Source organism: Melospiza melodia, chromosome 3 (assembly GCF_035770615.1).
Source record: "Melospiza melodia melodia isolate bMelMel2 chromosome 3, bMelMel2.pri, whole genome shotgun sequence".
Taxonomy (NCBI): Eukaryota; Metazoa; Chordata; class Aves; order Passeriformes; family Passerellidae; genus Melospiza; species Melospiza melodia.
The window spans coordinates 54,901,947-54,921,101 of record NC_086196.1 but is presented as its reverse complement, the minus strand read 5'-3'; the positions used below and the strand labels follow the sequence as shown (position 1 = coordinate 54,921,101).

Genomic DNA, 19,155 nt, shown 5'->3' with positions numbered 1-19,155 from the left:
TGCTTTTTGTATCTCTGGTGAGCTGCATGTTTAAAGTAAAGTTTTCTACCGGTAGTGGTAATATGCTTATTTTCCCTGGCAACAGAGTACTGGGAAGGGTTTGGTACAGTTGAAACATTCAGATCATCTGCTATAAAAATCACCAGTAGCAGCTAAAATTGCTAGGTAGTGTGGTGACATTTACAGCACCCTCCTGTTACTGTATAATAGTCCAGAGCAGATGGAGCAGGATGTCCTCTCCAGTTTGCTTTCTCTCATCTGGAAAGTTGTGCATTTACGCCCCCTCACCCCAAGGCAACATACTTGTATAGAAAGAATGACTGTCACATTTGGGGGTGCTGCTTGCATGCATGGGTGTGTTTGTGCTCCAGACAGTCACTGAACACAACACAGGTGAATCAGAGAGGATTTGTTTAGCTTGTGTTATTCAGATGGTTGTGTTAGGTTAACATCAGGACCTCTCACTATGCCAGGAGAGCTCTGCCACTGTGAGTAGGTGCTCTTATAGTAATGTTATTTTCATCTTATAGTCTTCTGTCTTACAAGCAAAGAATGCTGTACCTGTAAAAGTAAATTTATTCTGTAAAAGCACTGCCTGGGCTATACCTGTTGATGTTTGGATAACACAGTGGCCCATAAATATTCCTGTGCTGGTTGACACGGTGACAGCGCGAGTCTGTAATGTGCATCAGGTAGGTGTGAAAAATGTGTATTTTATGATTGGCTTTTCGCAAATATTAAAATGAATATTATATGTGTTATGTAGAAAGTTATGCTGTATTAATTTTCTTAAGTAGTGTGTTAAATATAATTTTAGGTTATAATATAATGTTAAAATAGAAACTGTGCTATGTAAGATACTTTTTAAAAAGAAAGGAATGAGGTACTGGCACCAAGATAGCAGAACCACAGGACACAAATCGAGGTACTTGCACCAAGATAGCAGGACCACAGGACACAAATCTTTCAGAGAAAGAGAAGAATTTATTGCTCCATTATCAGAAGAAACGAACTTCTTCCCGCCTCACTCATCCCTGAAGATAACGTCAGGATTAAGAGGAAGAAGTTGATGCTGACCAGACAGAATCCTGTGTTTGAATGGAATTTACGCATCGTGTATGAGATGTATGAATATGCAACAGGCTATTGCCTTTAAGGGTTAATCTTCTGTTAATGTGTGTCCTTTTTCGGGCTTATTTTGCCCAGAAAGAGGTACCCTGGACTCGCCCTAACGCTTTGTTTTTATTGCCTTGTATTGTCCTAAATCCTAATTGTCCAAATTTTTATTACTCTAATTATATTACTATTTTTATAACCATTGTATTACTATTAAACTTCTAAAATTCTAAAACCAAGTGACTGGCGTTTTTCACAGTGTGCAAACAGTTCAGATGCTGTGAGCCAAAAATCATAGGAAAAGGAAGGGAGGGATATAATCACCAGGACAGAACTAGAGGAATTCTGGGGGAAATCACGTTCATGGCTGGAGCCTAGCTTTTAGTTTGGGTAATTTATGTTTTTTAACCGGAAGGAGGAAGTCTGAGCGGGCTGTGCGTGCTGCATTGGCTCGCTCTTGCCCCTCAGCTCGGCCTGTTGCTCCGGCCTGGATTGCTCTCGGGGCTGCGCCGCGTCCTCCGGGCCGCCAGGGGGCGGGGGCTGCGCCGCGGGGAGCCGAGGTACCGGGCCCGGGGACGGCGGGGGGCGCGCCCGGCCCCGGCACGTGGCGGCCGCTGCGCCGCCCTCGGCGCGGCTGGGAGCTCCGTGCGCTGCTGCCGTGCCGGGGTGGTGCCGTGCCGGCTTGCTGCGGTGCCTAGGGCCGGTGTGCCGGGTGCTGCCGTGCCGGCTTGCTGCGGTGCCTAGGGCCGATGTGCCGGGTGCTGCCGTGCCGGCTTGCTGCGGTGCCTAGGGCCGCTGTGCCGGGTGCTGCCGTGCCGGCTTGCTGCGGTGCCTAGGGCCGCTGTGCCGAGGGCCGCTGTGCCGGAGTGCTGCCGTGCTTAGGTGCTGCCGTGCTGAGGGCCGCAGCTGTGCCGGGGTGCTGCCGTGGTGCTGCCGTGGCCCCGCTGTGCCGAGCTCGGTGCGGCGCCCGGCCCGTGGCGCTCGGCCGGCCCCGGGCTGGAGATGGGACGGGCTGGTGCGAGCAGAAATCCCTGTAAAGCCGAGGCCTTGCCAGGTGTGCTTCACTCCGCGGGGCGGCACACACGGGGGCTGGCTCGCCCGTCTGTGTAGCTTTCGGGTACCGCCTACTCCAGGATGGGCACCAGCGTCCTCCCCTGCCGTCTGGGGGATGTTTCATGTTACACGCTGCCTCAAGGAGTTCCTTGGTGGGAAGTGTTGTGAACGTGGAAATACAATGAATAGGTTATTGTTTAAGCAGCTCAAAATATTTTTCATGCCAATCCATAGACAGGAAAATACTTCCTTATCCTACTTATAGAGGATAAACTTGCCATGGGAAAAAAAATTCAACCTGGAAATAAGAAAGCTTCAAACTCACAGGGCATTGCAGTCCCGGGGTGACTTAAGGGAATAAACAAGATAATTTATTTTCAGCTGGCCCTTGATAATTTTCTTAAGTAGATTATATGATAGTGAGTGAACAATAGCTGGGCTTGGACTATGACCCAGGAACTTCCTTCTAGCTCTGTTAATTACTCGTCACTCCATCTTGGACTGGGGCTGTAGTAGTTCTTATGTTTTTTACCTCATGCTGCTTTTTCTTTACCCTAGGACATCCTGTCTCTCAGACTGAATTACCAGCAAAGGATGGAGAACATCCTGGCTAGCTTGTGTGGGACCAGTCCAGAAGATCCACTCCCTGTGTGGGTTCGTGGCAGCGTTGGCCATTGCTTTAACCAGCTGACACTAAGTGTGATTCCTCATGTGATCCTTGCAGTGGTCAGTGCCTGCTTCCTTGGCACTCCGAGGTATGACAACTGACTCCTCTGGCTCTTGATTGCTATGCAGGACTGGAGGTGGGGTGGAAAGGCTGGAAATTTTATCTCCCTATCACGTGCTGAATATGTATTTAGGGAAGGACACAATATTATAATGCTATTATATTTGTCAGCATCCATTTTAATTCAGTGTACAGAAAGGAATGCAGAAAGAATAGAGGGGATTGTGGGCATAAAATCACAGAAAGTAATTAAAAACTTTTTCAGTGAATGAGGACTGGGGAAACTGGGAGTATTCTGGTAGAGAATATAAATCCAAGGTGGCATAGAAGTTGTATATAAGGCAATAAGGAGTTTAGAGAAACGCAGAATTGTTTTTCTGTTTACCCTCATCTGAAATTCCTAAACATGATAACATTCACTGATCCTGAAAGGCCACAAAGAATCCAGTGATAATGAAGTATTTTGGTGGGCAATAGATTATAGACCTTACAAGCACAGCATCACTGAAATTCACAGTGATAAGAATAACGTTTCTAGAAAAAATATCTGACAGACAAAGAAATCAGGGATCAGAGATGTGACGCAGGGAATTTCATCATCCAAAATTTGTGTTAAAGAGGTTAAATATACTTTTTCTTGCTGTTAATCCTCAATGGGTTTAGGATTTAGGACAGGATGGGAGTCTGACTTGACCACAAAATATCATAGTTTGCAAACAAATTTCTGTAAAGAAATGCGTTTCTTTGGTAGCATCTAAATCTCTGGTGTTGACCAAAGAGTGGGCTATATTGACCTGATATAGTTTAGCAATGCTTACAGTCAGAAAAAGTTACAGATCTAGGGAGGTGTATCCAGAAGGTTAAGTAGGAGTGGATGTATAAACATGGGGAAGAGGACAGGAAGAAAGGACGGTACTGACCGAGAGGTAGTGGAATTCCAACTGTAATTTATTTCACTGCTCTTTCCTCTTCAAGGTCTGGCTCTGGTGTGCCTTGCAGGCCAAGCTGGGGGTGGAGAATCGCTGCCTCCTTTGTACTTGCTGGCTTGTTCCTTGCTGACACCATCCCAGCCACCATTTCCCAGCAGGAGCTGGGCCCTGTGTACCTGGAAGTGCTGGCTAATGGCACCGCTACCCTGGCATGGCTGGTGCACGGCTTCGCTCTTCTCATGCTCCACAGATCCATTCACAGCTTTACCAGGGGCCCTGCAGCCCTGGCTCTCCTCACTCTCTTGCCCCTACCTTCCTCCATCATCACCCTGCTGTGGTACTGCCACAGTGGGACAGCTTGGTCCCCTGCCCACCCCGGTGCCTCCGCCAGGTTCGCCATCCTGTGTCTGCAGCTGGCCTCTATGCTTGCCTACGTGGTCAGCTACCTCTTCCCCACTGCTGCCAGGCAAGACTTCCTCTCCATCAATCGCTCCTGGCAAGAGGACCAGCCCGTCTCAGCGCCAGGGATCCCTGTGCCTGACCAGCAGAGAGTGGCAGAGGATGGTGAGAGCTTGCTCTCCCGCTTCTTTTACACCTGGATGAACCCCCTTATGAAGCGTGGCTACCAGCACAAGCTGAACCAGCCACAGGACGTCTATGTGCTTCCTCACCAGCTCCAGGCTGCCCGGGTCTGCGACCGGTTCTACTCTTGCTGGCAGAAGAAGGCAGCTCTTCAGCAAGCAGAGGAGGAGACAGAGTCTCTTACCAGCCCAATCATTGCTGGAGATGATGGGAGCAGTGATGCTCCAGACAGCTCATACCATGCCCAGAAAGCTGTGCGCCTCCTGTCAGTCCTTCACGCCGCCTTCGGGCTTCGTTTCTACACCCTTGGACTTCTCAAGCTGGCTGACAGTCTGCTGGGTTTTTCAGGTCCTCTGCTTCTGAACTTGCTGGTGAACTTCATGGAGTCACGGCAGGAGCCCCTGAGCCACGGGATTCTGTATGCCCTTGGGCTCTTTGCTGGCTCCTTCCTGGGCGCTCTCCTGCGGAGCCAGTTCAGGTACGAGATGAACAAGGTGGCGCTGATGGTGCGGGCCGCCGTCATCTCCGCCGTCTACCGCAAGGCTCTGCGCGTCAGCGGCACCAGCCTTGCCCGCTTCACTGTGGGGGAAATTGTCAACTTCATGAGCACGGACACCGATAGGTTGGTCAACTTCTGCTACAGCTTCCATGAGTTGTGGAGCCTGCCTGTCCAGCTTGGCGTTACCCTCTACCTCCTGTACGAGCAAGTGGGGATAGCCTTCCTGGGAGGCGTAGCCCTGGCGCTGCTGCTGGTGCCCATCAACAAGATCATAGCTAACCGCATCATGGTGAACAACCAGGAGATGCTGAAGCACAAGGACACACGGGTCAAGGTGGGTGAGGGGCAGGGGTGTCCCTCTGAGTTTGTAATTTTTCCCTGTTTGTCCCAGAATATTGGCTTCTTGCCACTAGTCACGGTCCAAGGCAGATTAATTGAATCACAGCTGTTGAGAAAAATGCCAGAAGGGGCACACACGCACTTTGGTCAAAAGTGTTTCAAGGTGATGTAGTTTCACCACCCATAAGACTGTGAACCTTTAATGCTTGTCTTGTCCCCTGGGCTAATTTAGGTTCCCTTGCAAGTTTCTTTTGTCTGTGTAGTAAAGGTCAGACTCCCAATGGCTTCTTCTCAATTTGCATCCATCCTGTTGTTCCAGTGATGCCATCAGTGATGAAGTGGCTTTCAGTCTGGACAAGGGCAATGATCGTGGATGTAATTTTATATGGCTCAAGGCTTGGCACTCTCAGTCATCTTTTCCACTGCTTTTCTCCTATTTGCAGTGCCATCTCTCCTCTCCACATTTGATTCCCACCTTTTAGCATTGTATCTCTAATTTGAGGGGACAGCAGTTTTACTCATGCTTTGAAGCATGAAACTTAGGTCAACTCCCTGTCAGAACTGTTGGCAGCTTTAAAAATACATATTTTTCCAACAGTAGGTGCATCTACTAGAGTTGTATCTGATTATGCTGAACTTTGTGCAGCTGTTGTAAGACTGGTTTGCTGAATAAAGTCTCTCTTGTTAGTCTTCTTTAATGTTGGGCAGAGACACAGTCAGCTTGCTCTACATATGCTGACCTGAGAACAGAAATGAGAGGACTGCAGGGACACCAGAGTTCTGGAAATGAGCCAGCCAGGGTCTGGATACAGACCAGCTGTGTCAGGGCAGGACCAGGCCCGAGAGGCAGATGTTATCTCAAGGCACTGTCAAGTCAGCACAAGTGAATAGTATCCAGGCTGGGGCTAGCAATTCCACACATCCTTTCACCTGTGTTGTTTATCTTTCACTTGGAAAGTAGTGTAATATTTTGCCATTTCCTTGGTTGTGCACAGCATGGGTGGATAAAGAAGCTGGTGGGATGGATGAGCACAAAGTTTCCAATAGTTGTCACTTAGGTTTATGCCTTTGTTAGCAATAAATGGTTCCTGAAATCTCTAGCTTGACCCTTAGCAGGAGACAGTCACAGCCCAGGTTGGCTGGGCACTGTTTGCTTGATGTTCTTTTCTGGTTGCCTGCAGCTAATGACAGAGTTCCTGTGTGGCATTCGGGTGATCAAGTTTTACGCCTGGGAGCAGCACTTCAGCGCCAGGATAAAATCCTGCCGGGCTAAAGAGCTGCAGAAGCTGCGGGCCATCAGTTACCTGGATGCTTTGTGCGTGTACCTGTGGGCAGCACTCCCTGTTGTTATCTCCATTGCCATCTTTGTCACCTATGTCCTGTTGGGTAACCAGCTCACTGCCACAAAGGTGAGTCGGTGTTAGGGAGAGCTCCAAACTTGTGCAGAACACAGTCTATGCTGGAACTGCAATGCTGAGGCGTCTTCTCTGGGAAATAAACCCAGCCCATGTCTCTCCACAGCTCTTCAGGCTCTCACTGGTGAAGCTGTTTGGAGGATACAGGGGAGGTGCTAGCTCCAGCTCATGGCTGTTTGCTTACCCATGCAGGTGTTCACAGCATTGGCCCTTGTTGGGATGCTTATTCTACCCCTCAACAGCTTCCCATGGGTGCTGAATGGGATCTTGGAGGCCAAAGTTTCCCTGGATCGAATCCAGCAATTCTTTGAACTCATGGACCAGGACCTGGAAGCTTATTATGCCCTAGGTAACGGTTTAGGAATCTGAGATATCAGCAGACACTCAGAGCAGAGAGCTGAGGTGCAAGGCCCAGGGGCAGTGCTGGAGGGCAGCTGGCTGTCACCCTGTGATTCAGGATGTTCAGTTGGGTAGAGGCAGAGTGGATACACTTCTCTTAATTTCTGTGGAAAGCAGGAGACAAGGCTATAACATTCCACTTTACCAACCATAAGCCACTGCTTGTCCCAACAGAGCCATTAATGTCCCAGTAGAACAAGCAGCTCTGTCCTCTGACCAAAGCTCTTCTGACACTGAAGCCATCAACAAACATGGCTTCACGTGGCAGAAAGGCTTGAGTGGCTGCCCCTCTCCTAATCCGTATTACCTTCCTTTCCTTCTTTCATTGCCTTTGGCCAGCTCCCTGCCATTCTTTTACCTTCAGCAATAATAAAACCAGGTTGTATCATTACAGTGTCTCCCTGACAGCCACATGTGTCTGGTGTGAGCTGGAGACAGAAGGGTTGGAAGACGGGATGTATAAGTTTAAGGACAAGTCAGTAGGCAAGAGTCTCATTCTGTGGTTGGGTTAGGGGCATCATCCCAGGGACCTCATCCATGGTCTCTGCATTTGGGAACAAAGCTGATGATATTTGTGATGCCAGGTGCATGTAATTTTCTGGTCTTCTCATAGCAATGCTTTGCTGTTTGGGTTTCCACTTGTAGATAGCCCTTCAGATACTGCTACTGCCATGGAGATACAATGTGCAGACTTCTCATGGGTGCCAGCTGAGGAGGAGAGCACCAGGCAGCCTTCATCCACAGGCAGTCTGCAACTGCACATTGAGAACCTGTCAGTGAGAAAGGTGAGCAAGGACATGGGAGGTAATAGAGAAAAATGCATTCGAGAATAAAATACTGGAAATTAGAAATAATGGAGCAGAGGTGGCACGTTTTCCTCAGTCTAGGAGCTGTGCATCAAAATCTTCTCTAGGTCAAGAGGCACAGGACTCTGAAAGGCTGAAAGGCACTAGAGAACATCCATGCCTTACAGACAGGAGATTAACTAGTTCTCTCTGCTTTCTACTATTGCTGCTGGAGACAACTGGACAGGGAACAGAGCAGGGCTCTAGAGTTAACACTCCTTGCAAATCTGTGTCCTGTCATATCAGGAGTCTGACATCTGTACCCAGCTGCAGTGCTGAACATGAGATGGTCCTAGCAGTCAGCTTCCTTACAACCTATGTGTGGCTCAAGAAATCTGGATGAGCTACCCTGCATTAGCACATCAGTTTGCTTCTTTTCCTTTCCCTTTGCAGGGAATGCTCCTAGGCGTTGTTGGGAAGGTTGGCTCTGGCAAAAGCTCTCTGCTTGCAGCCATCACTGGAGAGCTCATTAAGTAAGTAGCCTAAAGAGTTTTCCCTGCCTGGTCCCTCCTTGTGGGAATTATCCAGTGCTATCCTGACTTGTGGGTAGTTTTGATCTGCCAGCTGCTTTCCTTTGTTGCCCTTTATACCCATTTCTGTTGTGCTTGCAGACAAGGTGGACGAGTGTATGTTTGTGACCTGGAGCAAGGATTTGGTCTGGCCACCCAGGAGCCTTGGATACAGTTTACCACTGTCCGCAAAAACATCCTTTTTGGGCGGGAATATGATGCCAGGCTGTTCGAGGAGGTGCTGGAGGCCTGTGCCCTCTCTGAGGATCTAAATGTGAGTGCCTCGGCTGGAAACCTGCCTGGGCCTTCTTGGCAGGCTTTTGCATCCATCCTGAGCCTCATGGGATCAGTGTTTATTGTTTCAGACTGCTGCTCCAATGTCCCATCACACAATGTTGCTCTGATTACCAAGCCCACACCGTTCCTAGCATGCCCATAATTCCTTAAGGTGTGAAGTCACTCTTGTAGCACTTTGGGTGGCTTGTTCTGCTGCTGAGCCAAAAGCTCTTCATGCTGGGGAAAGGAGTTGTTGTTGCAGAGCTGATGACTGTTGGATTTTTCAGGTAGAACCTATCAGCAGCTGATGGTTTTTTGGGGGGAAGATCAGAAGCAACTTCTTTGGGGTTTTGAGGGGCTAAGTCAGTGCTCCTGACATATATTCTAAATTTGAGGTTTATGACTGTATTAGCCAGTAAACCTGGCTGTACATATGGTATATATAGGAATCCAGCCTTCTCCCAGTTTATAAGCTAATGCCTGATTTTTGGAAATACCAAGCTTTAGCAGCTCGCGTTTATTTTGGCCAGAGCTATGAATACTCTGTAAAGGCATGATTTTTATTTGAGATTTTGTAAAATACACCTATGCTACCAAACTAAGAGGAGACTTATTTCCAGGTACTGAAAAATGGTAGTTTTTACTGCTATGCTGTTTGGAAGGGCCCTGACATAATTTTGATGCAGACACGGCCCTTGTTCTCACAGAAAATTACTGTGGGCAATTACCTTGGACCAGAAGTTGCTCTCAATGGGTAGTTAAGATGTGAGCACCCTATTCTGCAGTGTAAGAGATTTGTGTTGCATAAATAAACCTTGCCAGTTGTCTGTAGAACCAGTGTATAGAATGTTGCATTGTTTAATTGTTGGTAAGGTGTCAGCCTTAGAAATTACTGCCAGAGACTGGAGAGGGGCCCATGTATCCTGGTTTTGAGTCCCCAGCAGTTTCTTGTTCCTTTCTAAATTATTTTCTTGAATATTTCAGATTTTACCAGCAGGTGACCAGACAGAGGTGGGTGAAAATGGTGTGACACTCAGTGGGGGACAGAAGGCTCGAATAGCCCTTGCCAGAGCTGTTTACCAGGTAAATAACAAGGACATTACTGTGTGGCAGATCCTGCCAAGTCAAATATAAAGAGTCTGGAAGCACTCAGCTGTACAGTTCTGGCAGCATGTCTTTAAAGCACATTGTGCTAGCCTAAAGGTGCTGCCACACAGAGACACTTGGACTTTTCTGTACAGCACTGCCTGCTCCAGCAGGGCCAACAGCTGTATCCTTTTTTCTTTTGTCCCTCTCCCAGGAGAAAGAACTTTACCTCCTTGATGATCCCCTGGCTGCTGTTGATGCAGATGTAGCCAAACACATTATGTGGAAATGCATTTTCGGAGTTCTCAAACATAAGACCAGGGTCCTTTGCACTCACAGGACAGAGTTTTTGGAGAAGGCCGATGCCTTGTTGCTGATGGACAATGGCAGGATAGTTAAGACAGGTACACTGTCTGTCTTCTCAGGCATTCACTTGTGCCTGTGTCTTGGAATGGCTTGAGGGGATTAGGATTGACTAGTGGGGAACCCAGTGATAAAAGAGCACACTGAGAACACTGCATGTGTGCAAAGATGGGGTGCAGGAGGATGTGCAGATGTACAGATAAAACAGGACAGCCCTAGATGTGGGGAGCTGATAAGGCAGAAAGAGTAGCAGGTTGAATGAAGCGGAGCCTTCAAAGGTACAGTTGCTGGATAACATAGGGAATATTATGAGGGAGCAAAACTGGGTCATTTCAGAGCAAGAGGCAGTGGGAGGGTGGAAAGTTGTCACCTGCTCCTCATGGATGCTGAAGAATTTGCATGTCTCTCTCCGCAGGCACACCAGCTGATATCCTGCCACTTGTTGAAGCCTTTCCCAAGTTCAAGGATACAGACAAGAGGGATAAGGATAAAGGTCTGTTCCTGATGAGCTTAAGGATAGCTGGGGCAGCACAGCTGAACTTCCAGACAGAACCTGTACCTGAAGGCTTTAGAGCAGAACTCCCATCATCTTGTTCTGCTGTGGCAGTGCTGATATGTGGGTGGTGTATACACAGAAGGACAGAAGGCCCACATATCATTGGGTGTTGGTCTGGAGCAGTATTTGAACCTCTTGTTCCACTTGTAGTCCAGTTTTGGATGAAGAACTGCCGGGGTTGGTGCACCTGTCTTGAAGAGGAGAGAGGAGGGAAAAAAGTGTCCCTCATAGTTTAGACTTGCTCTGTTCACATTTAGGAGAAGCTGCAGGAAGAATTTAACACTGCACTGATCTTTGCTTTTGCATCTATACCCACAGCCCCTAATGAACAGGGACGGGAAGAGGCCATAAAGACAGAGGCAGAAGAACCAACCCAAAACCATAATCTCATCCACAAGGAGGAAGAGAAGAAAGAAGGGGCAGTGGCTTTTCAGGTGTACAAGGCCTATTGGATGGCAATGGGCAGCTGCTTAGCAATATCAATCCTCTTCTCACTGTTCCTGATGCAAGGTGAGGCAGTGACCCAGCAGCACAGCTCTCTTTAGACACTCCTCTCCTCTTGTTTCATTGCCTGGCTACATGGAGTCCAGAAGGAAGGATGCCAGGGCTTTAACACTCACCTCTGTAGCAGTGCTGTGTCGCTGCTGCCCTCAAGGCTGTTCACTTGCTCCTGCTCTGCTACTGACAGGGGAAAGACTGTACAGGGCAGTGAGACTATGCAAAAGTTGTCCAGCAGCTTCCCCTTCAGCTTGTCAGCTTCATATTTGCTGATTCAGAAGCAGAATTTCGAATTTCTCTTTACATAGTCTGTCTTTCTCCGTAGCATCCAGAAATATCTCAGATTGGTGGCTGTCATACTGGATCTCCAGCATATCCCAGACAGCAAATACCTCTGTGATGGCCTGCTCAGCTTCCCTGCCTTCCCCAGAGCTGCTTCTCTTCTCCACTGCTGGGCTTGTGTAAGTAAATATGGTCCAGAGGTGCCAGAGGGAGCAGGAGATGTCCTTAAGTGCATTTCGGGTGAAGATCCTGGAGAGCAGGGATGGATAAACTGACCACTTCACTTCAGGGGGTGTGTGTGGCTGCCTTGACAAACAGAATCAAAATCCCTGACCTGATAATGTACCAGGAAGGCTTCTGTCTGGGGCTGATGGAAGACCCCTAGCTGCATAGTAATCAGAGTATTTGATTACATGCCAAAGGGGTGTAACAGGAGTATCAGGCTAAAGTATCCTGATTTCCCCTGGATATGCTCTGGGGTTCTCATGCCCTGTCTGTGAGTTTACTGTTAGGAGGATGTTGGCAGATTCATTATCTTCCTCCTTTTTTCCAGTTCCCCCATTCAAGATCTGGACAAGACCCCAGCCCCTCCCAATGGCTCAGTGGATGTGAATTTCTACCTGATAGTTTATGGGAGCATTGCAGGGGCCAATTCCCTGTTCACCATTATTCGGGCGTTCCTCTTTGCTTATGGTGCTCTCCGGGCTGCCTCTGTCATCCACAACCGCCTGCTCCAAAGGGTTCTAAAGGTAATGGGCACAAAGTCCAGAGCCGGCTGAGGCTCCTGCAAGCTGCCATTCTTCTCATAGCTGGGAGTATGGGTGTGGGAGATAGATTAAGGTTTCTGTTAGTATTGGCTGGGAGGACTGTATTCCAAAGGGCTGCACCACAGCCAGCACAAGGGGCCAATGAGTGAGGTTCAAAATGTATCCTGTTAATTCCAGGGAAGGATGATTTACAGCTCCCACCTGCATCTGTTCACTCATTAGCCTTAGATGTATAGCCAGTCAAGTCAAAGTAGCTTTTGCAGGATGGTGAGTTCAGGTTTAGATGAGATTGGAAGGAGTTATTAAGCAACATCTGGGGCTGATGCTGGCATCTGTCAGTTAACTTTATGTTTTTGGCTTCCTTGGGTCCTCAGGCTAGAGTTAGGATTAGGAGATTGGAAGTTCAGGTTAGAGGCTGGATTTGCCTTGCTGCTGTGGGGCCATCATGGTGTCTGAGTGCCTGCTTTCTCAGTAGCTGTCAGCCATTCGATACAGAAGGAGTGCTTCCTTTTTCCATGCAAACAGTATGTGAGTTGTTTGGCTGCTAGTGGATGCTGGCTTTGGAGGCTGAGGTAAGGAAGTGGGTTGTGGTGGCCACCTCCTTGTGGCCTTATCTGCTCCCCTTGGTGCTGCTCTCCTGCACACTGTTCTGTGGTTGGGTCTCACAGCACCTGACTGGCTCTTACTGTCTGGTTCCCTTACTGCCAGGCCACAGTCACCTTCTTTGACAGCACTCCAACAGGCCGCATCCTGAACCGCTTCTCCTCAGACCTGTACTGTGTGGATGACAGCCTGCCATTCATCCTCAACATCTTCCTAGCCAACATCTATGGGCTCTTGGGCATGCTGGTGATAATGACCTATGGCCTCCCTTGGATTGGTCTGGTCTTGCTCCCTCTGGCTGTAGTCTACTTCTTCGTCCAGCGCTATTACCGATTCACATCGCGGGAGCTGAAGCGCCTGCACAGCATCACCCTGTCTCCCATTTACACCCACTTCTCTGAGACCCTCTCGGGACTGAGCACCATCAGAGCCATGCGGGCAACAAAGAGGTGAGCAGGGAGCACAAGCACCCAGAGAGACAGAGCTCAGAGCTTTGGCTTTATAGGCCAAGGCCTTCCTCTTGTGGGGCTGGTTATAGGGTGGCTGGAATTTGAGTGATGCAAACCTCTGTTGTGTGCCTGACAGGTTTGAGCTGGAGAATCAGCTGCATCTGGAGCAGAACCAGCGCTGTCTCTTTGCCAGCAAAACAGTGATGGAGTGGCTGGACATCCGCTTGCAGATGATTGGGGTTGCTGTGGTTACTGCTATAGCAGGGATTTCCATCATCCAGCACCAGAAGCAGCTGGGAAATCCAGGTAGGCTGGCAGGAACTGATCTATGTCCTCTCCTAGGCTGTGCCCAAGGGGTTTCTCCTCTCCCAGCCCAGAGCTACACATTTTCCTACACTGGGGTAAGATCCAGAGCTCCTGCTGCCTGGCACTAGCAAGTCACCTACAGTGTAGTGCTTCAGTTCCTGTCTCTGCTCCTGTGTGTCCCCAACCTCAAGTGTGACTCCAGACTTCAGAGTCCTGGCTCTTCCTTTGGTTTTTCTTTTTGTCTGCCCAGCAAGATGTCAGCTCCTTCCCTGCCACTAACATTCTTGCTTATGCTTTTGTCCTCACAGGACTTGTGGGCCTGGCACTGTCATATGCCCTGTCTGTCACACACCTGCTCTCAGGCCTCATTGACAGTTTCACTCACACAGAGATGATGATGGTGAGTGTGGAGCGGACAGAGGAGTACACCACAGACATCCCCATGGAGCCTCAGGATAAATTGGTCCAGGTAAAAGCTCAAATGTGTTCTCAAGTAGTGGCCCATCTTCTGGCTCTTTGCCCTGCACTTTCCCGGCAGGGAGGTCACAGGGTTCCAGTGAATGGGTTGAGGGCCCTCACCACAGAAACCACCTTGATCACTCATCATTTATGAGTGTATCTCCTGGGGAGGCTGAATCTCTGACAGGAACTGGTGAAGGTGGGAGTGAGGGGAAGGAGTAGGGAAGCAGAATGGGTGCTAGATACAAGCTGTGATGGAAGAACAAGTCTAGGAGTGGGCTGGAGGTGGGACTGGGCTATGTGTTGGTTCTTCTCAGAAGCCAAGCAACCATCTAAAGGAAAGGGTGGGGCTTGGACTGTGGGGAAGTGATGCTGAAGATGACAATCAATTGTTATCATACCCTTTCTCACCTGTGTATCCCTCTTAGGTTTCTGCTGACTGGCCAAGCAAGGGGCTTGTGGAGTTCCAGCAGGTGGTCCTGGTGTACAGACCAGGCTTGCCTAATGCACTTGATGGTGTGAGCTTCACTGTTTACCCTGGAGAGAAGCTGGGCATTGTGGGTCGCACAGGCTCTGGGAAATCCACCCTTTTCTTGGCCCTTTTCCGTATGGTGGAGATGAAATCAGGCCAGATTCTCCTCGATGGTGTTGACAGCCAGCTGGTGGGCTTGGAGGAGCTGAGGTATGGCTGAGCAGAGTGAAGGGTAGCTGTCAGTGGCTGGATGCCAAAGTAAAGAGTGAGGAGCAAAGGACTCACTGTTGTGGCATCCTCTTTTCTGATTGTGGCAGCTTTTTATGAGCCTCTCTGTTGTTTCTCAACAGTTGTGCTAAGGAAACCAGGCTGAATATGTGACCCATGTCTCTGTGCCTCTAAGAATCGTAGCAAACTAAGACACTGTAGCCACATTTCTCTTCACAAAGAAAAGCAAGGCACAATTCTTCCCAAGAATATTCTTATCTCATTTGCTGTGCCTGTGTTTGTGCAAAAGTAGAATACAACATGGAGATTGTTTACCCAAAGTCATGGTGTTTTGTTTCCTTGGCCTATCAGAGCCAAGAGAGTGTGTGTGTGTCTGTGTGTGTGTGTGTGTGTGTGTGTGTGTTGGTACTGTTGCGTGACAGTAACGAGATTCAGTATAGTGTGTGCAGTTGTGTGCAAAGTTGAGTGCTTGGCAGATAAATTAACCTTCTAATATCAATAAAGTCAGATACATCATTCTCTCCCCTCGTCGGGGCCATCACAACATTGCTCTAAGACCCCCCATGAAAAAAGAAGTAGCAGATCTTTGCTTTTTTGCACAACCCATCCCATGGGCCCTTGGCTTTTGTTTGCTTGCAGATCCAGGCTGGCCATCATCCCTCAGGATCCATTTTTGTTCAGTGGCTCAATCAGAGAAAACCTGGATCCCCAGGGAAAGCGGACGGATGCTGAGCTCCAGGAGGTGCTGGAGCAGTGCCACCTGTGGGATGCTGTTACTCAGATGGGTGAGCTGGAAACCAGTGAGAAGCAGCTGATGAGTGCTGGTTCTGCAAGAGGAGGGAAGGGCTTAGCTCAGGCAGGGAGCTGAGGTGGATGCAGTAGGGAATGGCTTAGGCAAGGTTAGAACCAGTGTAGGAACAGGTCTGTGGGACCCGGTGGCATTACCTGACATTTGGAGGCGAATGGACTGGCAGGTGATGGACTGGGTGGCAGAAGTTTGCTGGTGAGACCAGGCCTCAGTGGGTGTTAGGGGAGTATCTGAGAGATAAGCCAGGCCTTAGTTCTGAGGGAACTGTGCCAGATGTTGCTCGTGTCTAAGTGTAAAGGCTCCAGTTCCTAAGGCCTGGGCCCGAGCAGAATTGGGATTTTGTGTGCCACTGGGAAAACCTTGGACTGGTGGAGCTGTCTGGGGCCCTGTGTAGGTGATGCAGGTGACTGCTGATCTTGTTCCCTGCAGGTGGACTGGACAGCGAGCTGGGAGAGAGGGGAAGGAGTCTGTCTGTGGGACAGAGGCAGCTGGTGTGTCTGGCCAGAGCCCTCCTGACACAGGCCAAGGTGAGTGCCCTGCCCCCGTCACAGCAAGGGGGAGGGTGACCTGCTGGTGGCTGCCTGGGGACAGCAGAGGAGTGTGCACAGTTGGAGGTGTAATGGGGACAGATATGCCGTGCTAACTTCTCAGGCTGTCTGTAGCCAGGGAGGGGGGTCTCTGCTGTGGGAGCTGCCTTCACTCCGTGTCCCTGGCAGGTGCTGTGCATTGATGAGGCCACAGCCAGCGTGGATCAGCAGACAGACCAGCTGCTGCAGCAGACCATCCGCCAGCGCTTCGCCGACAAAACTGTTCTGACAATTGCTCACAGGTATGGAAGAACCTCTGTGCCTAAATCATCCTGCCACTCTCAGGGAGAGGTGCCTGCACACTCCATGCCTGGGCCTCAAGCTGAGCATGGAGGTCTCTGTGATAAAGTTTTTGATGTGCCAAAGCTTGACCTTGCCTTTTGCCTTTTCTGCTGGGTGCTGGAACAACTGGATGTGAAAAGAGGAAAATGTTGTACCCAGAAGTTGGTGTCAGCAAAAGGCAAAATGCAGCATCATATCACAGATTTCTCTTCCTGGGCACTGCCTGCTGGTAGGGCAGGTGAATTGTTCCTTATGGTTCTGCCACATTAGGGGCGAGGAGTAATGGAGAACTATCCTATGGAAAGGGGCAATGTAGAGACAGGGGAGGAGCAGGTGTCCCTGGCTCAGTAGAGGGCAGTGCAGGACAGCCAGCAGCAGAGGGCTGCAGCCAGCTCCTGGATGGTTCTGTCCTTTAAGGTTTAGTTCCAGCCTGCACCTCATGCCAGCGAGATAGACACTGCCCAGGCAGGACAGGACAGCAGTGATTATTGCCTCCCATCAGAGAGATTAGGAGTAGAATCCGTGCATGGTTGCAGCCAGAGGGAGGAGGGCAGAACATGAATAGTGCAGAGAAGGGATGGATCAGCATTAGGTGGTGTTCTCTGCTCTTACTCTTGCCAAGTGGAGGAGCGTTTGGAGGAGGGTTATGCAATTGTATGGAGGGTGTTTTCAAAGCACAGAGGCTACCACAAAAATAAAAATCAAATGAGCAGGTGGCAGAGGCTGGTGTCCTGCTGCATAGGAGTGGGAGTGATGGATGACAGGCTGGGTGGGCTGGGCCTGGCAAGTGAATCAAGTGGATCTTGTTAAATACATTATGTAGGAGGGAGGCAGGAGGGGTGTGAAGGGAATGTGGTTCCTACACTAGGGATGTTAGGCATAAATAGAGTAGAAGTGCAAGGGCACTGTGGGCTGAGGTGTATGTTTGGGTTGGGTGTGGGGAGGCCACCTTTGATGGGGGAGTAATTAAAGAGGAGCAACAGCAGAGGAAGGAGTGGCAGAAGGCAAAGCAGCAAGACTGAGATGAAGATGGCTCCAGCCCCTTTTCCACTGGAGTGAAAAGCAATGGGGGGGAGCAGTAAGGAGAGAGAGGTGATGATGGGGTTGATTTGTATCCATGGTTTTCCGTGCCACTCAGCTTTGGGTAAAATCCAGGATGGGAGGTGATTCTGTACTTGTCTTTTTCCCCTTCAAGTCATTTCCAGTGCTGCAGTCTGCACTCTCTTGGAGATGAAGGTGTAACCAGAGTCTTGAACTCCATAATGCCTTTTACCTGCTCAAATCCTGTGTAGTGTCTTCCTTGTGATTTGCAGCTTCACAGGGCTGTAGTTTCACACTGAATGGTGCATGGATGTGCAAAAACATTTCTGCTGTCCTGTCTTCCCTATCCAGAGCCAGAGCCTGCTGTTCTGCTGGCAGTCTGGGCAGACCTGGGCACATATGTGTGCAGTGGGTCCTGTGGTTGGCTGTCTGGCAAGTACAAATCCAGTGGTGGTGGTATCATAAGCAAAGATGCTAGACTGCAGGGGAATAACAGCTGATGCACAATTTCTGCTGCCCTTGGGAGGTGGCAGGTGAGGAAACGTTGGGGCAAATAAAGCAACTCACTAACCCCTGTGGGGATGGAGACATTTTGTGCAATCCCAGATTCAGGCATGCCCTGAGCTTCCCCCACAGAACTTCCCTCTGTGCTCCTGATGCCCTGCCATGCCCAGCAGCTTTAAGGCTTCCCAGTGCTCTCCTAAGAGGTGCTGCACTTCAGCAGGGAGCAGAGGCTCTCTGGGGAGCTGCACTGTGGCCTTGAGTGCAGAGGGAGATCCTACACAGCTCCTGATGCTGGCCATGTCTTGGGCAACCCTTCCCAGCAGGGGAAGCAGTATCCAGAGCTTCTCCTCAGATCCAACAGCGTGTGTCCTGGCATTTATTGTCCACAGGCTGAACACCATCCTGGACTCGGACCGCGTGCTGGTGATGCAGGCTGGGAGAGTGGCAGAGCTGGACTCACCGGCCCGCCTCAGCCAGAAAGATGGCTCCTTGTTCCAGCACCTCCTGCACAGCAGGCAGCAGTGATCTCCCTCCTGGGCTCAGCCCAGGCAGCCCTTCCAGCTGGGTGCCTGGCATTCCTAGCACCTCAGACACCAGCCCTGTCCCTGCAGGGCCAGGAGCTGCTGAGGTGAGGGAGGGGCTTATTCCTGCCTGCAGGCAGCAGCTGTGTGTCCTCAGGGACAGGAGCCTGGCACTGTGGCCTTTCCTTTGATAGGGAAGATGTGACCTGCTGTTCTGAGTTATGCAAGCCTGGTTGGTGGGATCCTGCTCCCCTCCAAGGCTTCCCTTTGAGATTACAGAGGGATTTTCTACTCACTAAAGAATCAGTAACTCCTAGTTTGACACTTAGTCTGACATATGCAATGTAAAATAAAGTGGAAATATTCTTGTGAAGCTGTTGATTCAGGTCCTTGGCCCTTTTAGTCACCAGACACTAATTTCCTTATGAGACACAAGAGTGGTCCCCTCTCTACTTGAAGACAGCCCTACCTACCTCTACTATTCCCAGAAGGCTTTTCCAAGCCCAGAAGGTTGCACTCAGGGACTTTGCTACTTTTCCACTGGTTTTCATTGGAGAAGGCCTTTCCCTGGAGGGGCTAGAATGCAATTGCATTAAAGGCCTCTAAGGCTAGTTCATTTGAAGACCACTCCCTCAAGGGAAATTCTCTATCCCT

General features: G+C 49.7%; 1 protein-coding gene across 4 annotated transcripts; it reads left to right on the top strand.

Annotated features, from left to right (window-relative positions):
• Window positions 1–2,062: 2,062 nt before the first annotated feature.
• ABCC10 (ATP binding cassette subfamily C member 10) lies at window positions 2,063–18,874 on the top strand. Of its 4 annotated transcripts, XM_063151811.1 has the most exons (23): window positions 2,088–2,170; window positions 2,728–2,924; window positions 3,872–4,885; window positions 5,051–5,240; window positions 6,427–6,654; window positions 6,853–7,009; window positions 7,705–7,844; window positions 8,298–8,377; window positions 8,516–8,687; window positions 9,674–9,772; window positions 9,990–10,179; window positions 10,554–10,631; window positions 11,013–11,204; window positions 11,518–11,653; window positions 12,028–12,223; window positions 12,950–13,293; window positions 13,430–13,599; window positions 13,908–14,068; window positions 14,487–14,740; window positions 15,398–15,543; window positions 15,996–16,093; window positions 16,283–16,395; window positions 18,370–18,874. In XM_063151811.1, the coding sequence occupies exons 2-23, from the start codon at window positions 2,764–2,766 to the stop codon at window positions 18,503–18,505; spliced, it is 4,455 nt and encodes a 1,484-aa protein (XP_063007881.1). In that variant the 5' UTR covers window positions 2,088–2,170; window positions 2,728–2,763; the 3' UTR covers window positions 18,506–18,874. The 4 variants fall into 4 exon arrangements, with proteins under 4 accessions (XP_063007882.1, XP_063007881.1, XP_063007880.1 ...); XM_063151812.1 differs by having other exon boundaries at window positions 2,063–2,170; window positions 3,872–5,240; XM_063151810.1 differs by lacking the exon at window positions 18,370–18,874 and adding an exon at window positions 17,828–18,286 and having other exon boundaries at window positions 3,872–5,240.
• The last annotated feature ends 281 nt before the right edge of the window (window positions 18,875–19,155 follow it).

Coding starts and splice junctions, on each gene's coding strand:
- ABCC10 (XM_063151812.1), top strand. CDS start 2,764: ATGGAGAACATCCTGGCTAGCTTGTGTGGGACCAGTCCAGAAGATCCA. Junction 13,294..13,429: donor GCCATGCGGGCAACAAAGAG/GTGAGCAGGGAG, acceptor TGTGCCTGACAG/GTTTGAGCTGGAGAATCAGC. Junction 14,741..15,397: donor GTGGGCTTGGAGGAGCTGAG/GTATGGCTGAGC, acceptor GTTTGCTTGCAG/ATCCAGGCTGGCCATCATCC.